Source organism: Gracilinanus agilis, chromosome 1, assembly GCF_016433145.1.
Source record: "Gracilinanus agilis isolate LMUSP501 chromosome 1, AgileGrace, whole genome shotgun sequence".
Lineage (NCBI taxonomy): Eukaryota > Metazoa > Chordata > Mammalia > Didelphimorphia > Didelphidae > Gracilinanus > Gracilinanus agilis.
In genome coordinates, this window is record NC_058130.1 from 53278565 (window position 1) to 53290695 (window position 12131).

At 36.7% G+C, this 12131-nt stretch overlaps 1 protein-coding gene across 2 annotated transcripts in view; it reads left to right on the forward strand.

The window, feature by feature from the left end:
- Positions 1-244: 244 nt before the first annotated feature.
- Positions 245-12131, forward strand: part of SETD5 (SET domain containing 5) — a 47234-nt gene continuing 35347 nt past the window's right edge. The window contains exons 1-8 of one of the 2 annotated variants that reach the window (XM_044663728.1): positions 245-422; positions 5808-5913; positions 6223-6431; positions 6768-6826; positions 7177-7364; positions 8357-8395; positions 10783-11025; positions 11799-11947. In XM_044663728.1, coding sequence (XP_044519663.1) covers positions 352-422; positions 5808-5913; positions 6223-6431; positions 6768-6826; positions 7177-7364; positions 8357-8395; positions 10783-11025; positions 11799-11947 — 1064 coding nt within the window. In that variant the 5' untranslated portion in view covers positions 245-351. The remainder of the gene's footprint in view (positions 423-5807; positions 5914-6222; positions 6432-6767; positions 6827-7176; positions 7365-8356; positions 8396-10782; positions 11026-11798; positions 11948-12131) is intronic. The other variant, XM_044663813.1, reaches the window with a different exon arrangement.

Below are 12131 nucleotides of genomic sequence, written 5' to 3' on the forward strand. Positions count from 1 at the left end.
GGGAATAAGCCAAATGGTTGAGTAGGCACTCTCCTTCTAGGTAGAAGTCTTTTAAGAAGAAAAGAAAGATTCTTGGTTGTTGTGTACCCCCTTGAAACATTCACAAAGCCCCTAGTATCTCTTAATTTGAAAAAAAGGGTAAGGATAGAAGGAATATGCTACAGTTAGTTTCTTAAAAATTATTATGCTAATTAAAAACTGAAATATTCATGAAATATCCTGCCTTCTGTCACAGAATTCCTCATGTCCCTGACATGTTGGTCGAGGCTTTGCGGCTCAGCCCCGCTCTCAGAGTGGCCAGTCTCCATTAATTGGATCCCGTGATTTCCACCTACTGCTGTGTTGGACGTCATGAGCATTGCCGTTCCTCTGGGAGTCACCACACCAGATACATCCTACTCAGATATGGCTGCTGGTTCAGAGTAAGTGCTACTTCCCCATTTTTTGGAAATTTGGAGGGTACCTGTAAGGCTTAGATTCTTAGGGTCTTGGATTTTCTAAAGTAAATCTACTTCATTGGAATTATGAATGTCTACAGGGGCTAAAAGGAAAGGCAATTAGAAGGGAGAGAAAATGTATTTTTCCTGATGTAGGAGTAGAGACTAAATAAATAATTAGCACGACCCAATTTGCAAAAGAATTATTTCATTCTGATTTCTTTTTGGTATAGGTTGGAATAAAGCAGATGTGCCACCCTGCCTTTTAGAGTTACTGATTATTTAATTCTATTCTGGTTGGGGGGGGATAGACTACTTTCCTTTTTCTGATTTATCTTGAAGACTTCAAACCTCTATTCCCCATCATCTTAGGGTAAAGGGACTGACCCTATTGAGAACTATCTATGGCAGGTTACTTGCAACTTCTGACATCTGGGAAAGAAAACAGGACAGCCATATCATCTATTTGTTCTTTATAACCATCTACTGGAAAGAGGACCTTCAAAATCAGTGGTACCAAACTTTTTTTCAGCTGTGAGCCACTTTAGGAATTCACAGAGTTTGTCGAAAACCAAAAGCCCAGTCCCTAAAATAGACTGTCAATCCATGAAGAATTTAATTGCCAAATGAATATGAAGGTAGGCCTTCATTACACAACTTTCTATGTTATAAATCCACCCACCTTTCCTTTTATAACCTTCTTTTGCCCCTCCCCTGCTTTCTTGAGTTACTCTAGTTTCTCCTGTATTCATAGATTCCCCTCTTTTCTTTTTTTCTGCCCTTAATCCAACTGCTTACTTTTGGAAAGGAAGTGAAAGTCTCTGTGTTTATAGACAAAGTAGCATTCTGGCTATACCATTTTGCAACAGACCAGTAAAAAAAAAAAACAACAAAAAACAGACAAACAAGAACTGAAGGATTCTTTCATACCTAGAACCCAGGTCTGTTCCAGAACAGTACAAGGAATTAGATTATGGATGGGGAGCAGTCTAGTGGTTTGAATGTATTAAATTTTGACTATTCTGTACCTTCATCAGCTAATAGTAGTTTTCTTTCTTAAAGCTAAGAACATTTCATATGTATTATTTAAACTTCTCTATACTCTCTGGTTCAGCCAATCTACATAACAAATTCCATTGGTGGGGTACTTAAAAGAAAGCTTCCTTGACTGTAAGTTTACCTTGGTTTGAAAGAAATGTAATTTGGGGACTACTTCTCTATATCTAAGGAATGGAAAGAGAATTGGGTTGGGAAAGGGGTGGGTTCATCCCAAAGACTCATTTTCAGACATAGTCAAAGGATTTTATTTATTCTTTTTGCCAAGATTTCCAATTTCAGGAGGTCTTTATCCCCATGATGGAGGATGGAGTTTTAAAGCACCTTTTTATACTTGATCTTCTAATTGCATGATAAGCAGCAATGATAGAAAGTATTTAGTTGGTGTCTACCTAGCAAATAATCTGCCTCTCTCCACCCCCATCTAAATCTAAGTGCTGATGTCATTAGCATTTGTGAGGAGCTTCAACAAAGAATGCTATTTGGATCTCTAAAGCCATAGACATTTAATTCTTAGTTGAGTTCTACCATTATTCCTATGAGATAGAACTGACCACAAATATATGATGTTTTTTTGCTGACCACAAAATATGACTAGTTTATTTCTGAGGTAAAACCTACCCCTATAAGTTTTTCTAAGTTGTCAGCTCAGCAAAACATTCTGGGAGCCTAGTCCATGCTTTTGTTGGCATATTACTGCTTGATGGTCTTAAGTGACAGCTACCTGAAATTCTCCCTCTTAGTATGGATACCTGTGCTTAACTAACATCTCTTTGAGGCTCTCTTCTTAACTCAGTTTTGACAATTGTGAAAATGAATGTGGAAATTAGATAACATTTAAACAAGGAAGGCTTCACATGTAAAAAGTACTTAAGAAATATTTCTTGAATTGTTATGGAATTGATATCATCATAATTTACTGTTGTCCAGACATTTGGAAAGAAGCTGGAACTACTTGTATTGTTAGGAGTCCATACACATCCCTCTTTAATACTTTAGTCTCTGTAAATAGGCCACTGTAATCAAGATAGGTTACAGATTAAATACTTCTATTATCTCCAAACACACTCCTAGGATGAACAGAAACCTAACCATTATAACTTCCTAGTATAATTGTTACCATGGTAGCAACTAATCACAAACTATTCTATTCAATTTTCTTTACAGAATAAGTGGAAATTTTGTCTCGACAAAATATACATATTAGCATTGAATCACTTGACTAATTCATCTTTATTAAGGATCATTGGTGCCCATGGCATTCCCTAGGCATTGCCTAAAATTTAAGTCCTAGTGTAACTAGCATGTTGTACAGAATTAAGTAAAACACCTAAATCCTACTTCTTGGAATTTAAACTCTGCAACAGAAATGTGATGATGTGGAAAACTTGTCACGAACCCATGGATTCATTGCTCTGGAGGCAGGATGTTACAGTGCAGAGAACCTTGAAACTGGAGTAAAGGGGTCAGAATAAAATCTCTCTGCTGGCCCTTCTCACCTGAGTGACTTTGAGCAAGTCACTTAATCCTTCCTGAGCCTCAGTTTCCTCATCATAAAATGATGAAGTAGTTGGATTGGATGGCCTCTGGGGTCCCTTCCAACTCTAGATCTGTGATCTGATGGATGTAAAGAAAGCTCTCTTGGATTTCTGATCTGATCTTCTGCAATAGCAGAGAATTTCAAATGTTCTCAAAGCCGGGCTTTAAATAACAAGGCCTGAACAGGTGGGTGCATATTAAAAACCACTGTTTTAGGGAAGGATGAGAAAAATAAAGTGTTTTTTTGTTGTTGTTGTTGTTTTGGTAAGCATGAATTCCAGATATGGCCTGTAATACTTTTGGGGGATTTGGCAAAGGAAAGGCTAAGGCTCGTATTTATGTAACATATTTAAGGGAATTGTATCAACCTCTAAATCATAGTGACTGGGCAATAAAATATCTTTGTGGCCTAAATTTCTGTTTAATCCATATTTTAAAATATGGGTGGCATAAGACCACCTTTCAAGGAATGTCTTGGATAAAAACCTGTGGTTGTCTTAATTGTCAGAATAAATTTAGATATTATACTTGACCAGTTGAAATTGAAGTTGCAAGATAACTACTTAAACCTTGGTATTGAGCATGCAATAGTGATATATTAGATATTATTCTTTTTTCTAGTAGCTGTTGCCCAGTGGGATTGTCTATTAACTCCCACTATGTACATTTTATTTTTGTCCCCTAGACTCATTCATGAAGTGTATACGTTCATATTTAGCCTGTTTTGGAGATGGGTGAGATACAACCAACGAAGTTACATCTCCTTGGGCATCTTTTATTCCATGCATTTTTTTCTTTCACGCTACCTCCCCTTCCCTCCAACCCATTTTCTGATAGATAATTGTTGTATTTCATTCCATATGTTCAATGGGGGGGAAATAATTTTATGAGCTGTGTTAGCACTATGGTGTATTTGTATTTAGTAAATGCCATTTAACTTTTTATAAAATATACCTTTTTCTGACTGTCCATAAAAAGAAAAAAATTCTATCTAATTTCTCTTCATTCATATCTTACATTTTGGTTTCACCTTAGTTGTTGGGTTTAATACTAATTCCACTTGTTTCCTGATAGTTAATTGCTTCTCAATGAGCCATGTCTAAATCACTCTTTTCCTTAAGACTACTGACCTGCATTATTGGTGTATCCCCCAGCTCCTTGCAGACATACTCAGTAATGAAATGCATGCCCTTCACTAACAGAGAATCCTTTCCTATGTCTTAAGTTCTTTTTCACCCAGAAATTATCCTTTGCTGTTATTAATAAGGTCTCTTCTCACAGTTTCGGAGCATAAAATTGGGTGAGTTGGATATATACCTCATAACTTTATTTTATCCCTCACTTTTTATCTGATGTCTCCTTGCATTGAATTACAGACCTTCCTTCTCAGTCAACAGCTTTTAAGGCTTTCATATTATATATATATATATATATATTTTTTTTTTAAGCTATAGTATGTTATGTCTCAAATTGGCCAAAAAAGTCCCTAACCCTGCACTATCACTTTAAATCAATAGTATACACTACTGTGCAGTTCTAGCTCTCCCAAAAATTTGCATCTTAAAGTTAAGCTATTCTTGCCTTATGTGTTTTGTTTGTGAAATTTATTACTTCATTGCTCCTCTAGTTAACTTATTAATTATAGGCACACTATTGTTGTGCATAGTAATACCAAAATCTTATTCTTTCTTAACTCTTAATTCCAAAGACCTAACCAGAGAATGGTTAGAGTTTAAATGCTTTTTTCTTCTGTAACAAAAGTGCCTTGAGCTTTAACTATTGCCACCTGTGCCTATTCTCTATCATAAATGCTAAAGTAAACTTCTGGTTTTCATTTAATTTCATTTAGAATTAAGTTCTTCCTAAACTTAAGTTGTGACTTGTGGTTTTACTGTATGCTACTGATTTGAAACCTGAGTTCGCATGAGCAAGAGGAACTGGTATGTGTTTAGGAGTAACATCTTTCATAAGACATTGAACAAGAAATTCTAAGACTGTTTACTAAAGTTCCCAAATAACTTTCTTAAAGGAGAGGATGTTATCCTGGTTTCCTGGCCAAATTGGGTAATTACCCCCAGACTACTTCAAATTACAAGTACAGTATTTTGATTATTATGAAAAGTTTTATAGGCTTACCATGCAGCTGTTAAGTATTTGTACCCTTACTATGGTTGCACTACTAATGGTTGAGAAATTATTACTCTTACGTATTTTTGAAAGGTGTTTGGGGGTTCTTCAAGATAAGAGGTGCTATAAATATAAGATGCCATTGTTTTTACCTGTACTTTCTTCAGGGTATCCTGTCTTGGTAGTGAATGGAAGAGGGCCTGGCCCCTGGGGCAGTGCAGAAGGCACTTTCATCATCTCACTCACTGCAAATGTCATGTGAGGTTTCATGGAAGTATTAAGAGATCCAATTAAGAAGAATAGTTCTGAGTCTAAACCAGCCCAGAGTGGCTTCTCTAGGGGAAACTCCCCGCTCAGCTGGTACGTTTATGTTTGTCATTAGGGACACCTTGTATCCCAGGTGCCTGCCTTCAGACATCTGCCTGTACTGGCTTCATGTCACACACATCACACAGTTAATAACACTCCCACTATTATTTATAGGCTTGGTTATGTTAATCAGATTACTTTGTTTCACTAAGTTCTTTCTCCTATTCTAGGGGCTGGTGGTTGTGGAAAGAGGAGGGGTTAGAGTGGGAAGTGGAATATTAATTAATTGGGTAGAGTTAGTTATTATGCTATCATGCCTTGATTTTCACCTTTCTACAGTCCTGAATCTGTGGAGGCTAGTCCAGCAGTTTGTGAGAAGAACGTGTATTCCACCCATAACTATGGGACCGCTCAGAGGCATGGGTACCGAGGACTACCATATGCTGTGAGTATAGGCATATTCATTTTTACTACCATGACTACTCTGTCTTCTCCATTTTTGTGCCTTATGACTTTATTTAAATATTTATTAGCATGATGCAGCTGCCCCTATCATACTTCCCTGCTACTGGTTAGATCTTAGTCCTATATCCTCTTATTTTGTTACCTGTTGACTTTAGCATTTTGTATTTTAACTTTCTTGATTGAAACAAATTTGAGAGTACTATTTATTCTTCATTTGAATGTGTGAAATATTTTGAGAGGAGAGGGCCAGTGTTTGGAACACTATTGATTCAAAAAATCTTATTTTCAGGATCATAATTATGGAGCCCCTCCTCCTCCGACCCCCCCTGCTTCTCCCCCTGTCCAGACCATCATCCCTCATGCAGAGTTGAATGGCCTCCACTCACCTGATGAGGAAAATTCTGGAGACAGTGAGAGCTCTGAAGGGGAATCTATTCCTACCTGGTGTCATTGTGGACTTTCTCAGGATGGCTTTCTTCTTAAATGTGACAAGTGCAGGTAGGTTCACATTCTCCCTAGATTCAAACTTGGCATATTGGAATTGGAGTGTGTTTTTTGGGTGTGTATATGTGGAGAGTAGACTCAAATGTTCTTTATGTTCAGGATGCAAATGGTTCCTTCAAGTTAGCTCCCATTCTCTATACTAGGTGGGAATCAGTAAAAACAAAGAATGTGAAAGAGAGTATGTTTTATGTGAAAATTTTAAGTCCTAGAAACATTTGGTATGTGGGAGGGCTGAGAGGGGGTGGGTAGTGCATGCCCAGAAACTGCAGTGATATATACTGCAGTGTTCTTCACTCAAGAGGATGAACTACAAGTTTTCTCCCTTTGTAGGGGAATGAGCAGGGGGAAGGTTATTAGACTTCATCGGAGGAAACAGGACAACGTATCAGGTAAGTGTGGTGTGGACTAAATAGTCTTCCCCCTCAATATTTGGTGATTTGTGAAGCTGCCTTTGAAGGGTGTTCTAATGAACCAAAATGGTCCCTAGTTTTGGGGGTTGGGAATTAAATCCTTGTTAGACTGTCATCTTTCATTAGTTTGTTTAGGGTTCCCTGGCTGTAGTTTCCCTCCCATTACTAACTAGACACAGTCAGTGAAGATGCTTAAGTTTGGTGTTGTCAGTACAATGTTGGTTGGATAGAAGGGGAAATATGGATTCCCCATTCATCTGAGTGTCATTGAGGCCTGAAGGGGCTGGGTATACTCTGGATAGTAAATGAGAGCACCTTTCTATTTTTAGGTGGGGACAGCAGTGCAACTGAGAGCTGGGATGAAGAGCTATCTCCCTCCACTGTGCTGTACACAGCAACACAGCACACACCTACAAGTATCACCTTGACCGTTAACCGGGTCCGAAGAGCTAAACCTAAGAAAAGGAAAAAGAGTCCAGAAAAAGGTCGTACAGCACCAAAGACGAAAAAGATTAAGGTATGACAAAATTGAGAGACCTGAAGTAGGCTTGGGTGAAAGAAAGAGAAATCATTGATATTCTTTTGAACAAACTGTCAATTCTGCCACATCTCCACTGTTGATTTGACCTGTCTTATCCCTGTGTATAAGATCTCTGTCCAAACTGGTATTAAAGAATGATTTCCTATTTTCTTTATTAACTAAACTTGTAGCTCTTACATCAGGGCTCACTAGGATCCATATCCCTCCCTACAGTACAAATGTATCTTTTTTTTTTTTAATCTTCCCATATAAAGAACTTCTCATTGATAATAAAATACTTCTCTGTGTCAAGGTCACCTTCCCATATCCCCACCATTTCCATGGGAAATGTGTTATATAGTTTTAAACTTTTCCCATCAAAGCAGCTTTGGTGTTAGAAAAGACAATTTAATTTGTCTTTTGCCCTTCATTTAAAGGAATTGTTTTTTTTCTGATTTCAAAAGCATAGGAAATCAAAATGTTCCGTATAAGATATTTAGTATATTTTGCTTTTGATGTGGGCAAATTTTGAACTAAGTGGTGCATGTTTTACCAGTGATATCCCTATCCTGAGAATAAAAGATCATTAGAAATTGGTTTCTGCCATTTTAACCTCTTTCCTAATGTCTAGTATTCAATAAATTTTCTTTTTATTTGTACCCATAGGGGAATAAGCTAAGAAACTTGCTGTTACTTTAATGTTAGGCCTCTTACATAAGTACTCCTTTATTCTTTTTTTTTTTTCCCCCAAACCCTTTACTTTTGTGTATTGGCTCATAGGTAGGAGAGTGGTGAGGGTGGGCAATGGGGGTCAAGTGACTTGCCCAGGGTCACACAGCTGGGAAGTGTCTGAGGCCGGATTTGAACCTAGGACCTCCCGTCTCTAGGCTTGACTCTCAATCCACTGAGCTATCCAGCTGCCCCTCCTTTATTCTTGATACCAAGTTTTGTTCTGTTTTTGAATTTTTTGTTTATTTTCTTTTCAATAGGCATTTCGAGAAGGATCCCGGAAGTCCTTGCGGATGAAGGTGAGTGGTCATCTTCCCTAATGATGTTACATACTTGATTGTGGGTTTTGTTTTTGTTTTTTTACATTGATTTTTGGTTGATTCATTTTTTTCTTGATGTTGCTTGGTATTTGGATTTTTGAAATTTGCTACCCATTCGTGTCATATGATTGCTATCTAATTTTTGTGCTTTTTCTGTAGTGTCCAAAATATTTTCCCATAGTGAATGACTTTCATCTCAAGAGGATTTTGAATTCACACTTGGTCTTTTTTTTTTTTTTTTTTTTTTTTTTTTTTTTTTTTTTTTTGAGTAAGGGAATAATCTAAAATAAAGCTAATCTTTTCTGTCATTACCATGGACTTTAATATCAAGCGTAAATGTTTTCCTGGTGTGCTGATACAGAAGTTCTTGGCCAGCCTAACATCAAGGGGTATTTAATCACCAGTTAGAGTAGTGAATTTCATCTGTAGGAAAGCTGTGATTTTGATAGGAATTACTCTTGTTCTTTTGTAACACTTAGAGCCTGCCAGATTGGTTTTAGGAGACCCATATAATGTAAGGTTGTACTTCCTTTTTTTAATCTAATAAAAGATCTTCAAAACTACAGACTAATTTTTCCAGGTGAATGAATAACAGAAACAATGTAGTTACATATGGAGAATGAGACAATTAGAGTGGTTTTTCCATAAAGGAATTTTGGGCTTAATATAAGGAAATTTTGCTACTAATGGAATCTTTCCTTTTTAACAAATATTTATTAAGTACTATCTATGTGCCAGGGACTCTGCTAGGCACAAAGAATTTAAAGGTAAAAAGCCTTTGTCCTCATGAAGCTTTAAAGTCTTAATAGGGATAAGGGGGGGTTCAACAATGGTACAAGGTAGAATGCAAAGGAGAGCCCACTCTTACAAGCAGAGTAGTTTGAGAGTTTTCATACCTCAGAGGCATTCTTTAAGAATTGACCTTGTACTGACCTAGACTTTACCTGACCTTCCTCTCACTTTAGTTTCTGTTGCTATCTATGTCTGTGGCTTGAGGAAATGGTGAGTTTCTGGTTAGACTTTGGCTTTGAAAAGTGATTGTGATTCCCTCATTCAATTCCTTTTTAAATCTAGAAATATTCAGGGGCTGCATGTCATCGAAAATGGCTGCGCGTGTCATAGGTTTGCCATCAGGGACCTAGCCCTTTACCACTCTTCTGCATTGGGCCAATACACAGTATTGATTCTAAGGCAAAAGATAATGGGTTTTATTTTTTAAAAAAAATTATGTGATACTCTAGAGCAGCAGTATGACTTTGGATTACAGAAGCCAGAGGTAGCAATTTGAGAAATGAATATAAAACCTGTAGAAATCCTGGATAGCTAGATCTATAAGCACCAGGCGAGAGACAGCTTAGAGCTAATTAGAGTGTGCCACACATCTGGGCTCTGCACAACTCTTTAACTTTTACAAGATACTCCTTAAACAGACTCGGTTCCTTTCAGAGCCAGTACTACTTCCACTTCCAGTTCTTCTGGAGCTGCTTAGGTTTAGGGGAAGCAGTGAACTCGGTTATAGGAACAGTATATAGTATTAAGCTTGTCTACTCACTAGCCATCCGTTTGATAAACTTTAGAAGTAGGCTTTATTATCCACTTCTAGGTCCCAGGTAAAATACGCTTTAAAGGACCGATTAATCAATTTTACTCGTCTGGAATATGGAGAGAGATTTTGAATTTAAGGTTTAGAAAACAAAGAAGAATTTAATTTATGCAAGTGACTAATAAATATATGTGAGAAAAGAAAACTAAAACAAATATATTTTCCATTATTACTTATGTTAGTACTGCTGAGACTATATCATTAAATTATGAAATTATCTTTTTTTTGTCCCAATATCAGAATATATAGAATTTCTATTCTATAATTTTTATTACTCCCATCTGTCAAAGTTTGGGTACTTAAATTATTGTTAAACCACACTGCCTTATAATTCTAAATATATTCATTCATCAAAAAAGAAAATAAACATCATCTGGTTCTTTTTATGTTTATAGATTCCATAATTAGCTTTTCTAAAGATTCCCTTTTTTTTAAAATATGGTAAGTCTTATGGGAAGAACACATCTCTCTCTAATGTTTTAAATAATAGAAGTCCAAAACATCAGTTTAGATGTTTAAAAAAAAAGCAGTGCTAGAAAGAAGAAAGCTTAGGGTTTAAATCTAGTTTAAGCTCCTCATAATCTAAGAAACAAGTCCTGGAGAAGTATATGATTCATGCAAGGCCCCTTAGATATTCCATTTCCTATCCAAACCATACTGCCAATTGGAAACACTATTTTTTAATCCTTTGGTAAAATCAGTCTTGTTTTTTCATTCTATGAACTGTTCTGCTTTGATGCTACTCAACCTTTACTCTTGACAGAATTCTCCCTCTGAGGCACATGCTTTAGATGAGAATACAACTGAAGGCTGGGAGAATCGAATACGGCTGTGGACTGATCAGTATGAGGAAGCTTTCACTAATCAGTACAGTGCAGATGTACAAAATCTTCTTGAACGGCATTTAAATTCCAGTAAGGAATTTGTGGGCAAAGCTGCTGTCCTAGACACCATCAATAAGACTGAACTGGCCTGTAATAATACAGTGATTGGTTCCCAAATGCAGGTAAGGATCAGCATGAATAGGGTCTCTTTAAGAAAATGGTGAAGGGCTGCAGAACTACGACGCAGTACTGGCCCTGACAGAGAAGTCAACATGTAGTAAAATCTTTTCTTTCTTTTTCTTTCCTTCTTTACCTCTTTTTCCAACTTTTTTCCTTTCTCTCTCGCTCTCTCTCCCTCTCTTTCCCCTGTCCCAGTTGTGACAGGTTCTACCCTCTTAGTCACTGGCCTTAAAATACCAAGCTAGGCATTTGCTATTATCAAACTGGAAACCCCATTAGAGGATGTGTTTTTATAAAATTAAGAGAAGATCTCTTATATAGCCTATATATATATATATATATATATATATATAATAGCCCATATCATGAGGATGAGATAGCAATTAGGCAGAAAATAGGAAAGGATAATAGATAAGTCTATTTTAAAAAGATAAGTAATTCATTTTTAAGGAGGGAGGTAGAAGTGCAAGTAAATTCATTAAAGATCAGCCAAATATTTTTATTTCTCATTTTCTCTTTTGCCTTTTGGGGTTGACCATTTCACTAGATGGAGGTATTCCCTAGAAAATAACAGGAATTATTTCAAGGTCATTGCAGTTCTTTCAAAGTTTCTCTTCCCTGGGCTAAGTAATATAATGAATAGATGAAAACTCAAGCTATTTGATGCCATTTTCTCTGCTGGCCTTATTTTCACCAAAAATATTAAAGTCTCTTCTAAGTTACTGCTGTCTGTCCTGTTTTGATATCTAATATTTATTCTCTGATTTTTATTCAGCTCCAACTGGGAAGAGTTACTCGTGTTCAAAAACACCGGAAGATCCTCAGGGCAGCAAGAGATTTGGCATTGGATACCCTTATAATAGAGTATCGAGGGAAAGTCATGTTACGGCAGCAATTTGAGGTCAATGGGCATTTCTTCAAAAAGTAAGAGCTTCTTTCATTGAACTAAAACAAAGGCTAAAAAGAACCTTGATTGACCAATATTCCTAGAAGGAAATTCCTCCTAGATGATAAGATAGCCACTTTTGGGAGAAGGTTAGCTTGTATAAGCTGAGGCCCTTTTATAGGGAAGTGCAAACAAAGCTGGAAATTCTTGGATTGTATAAAA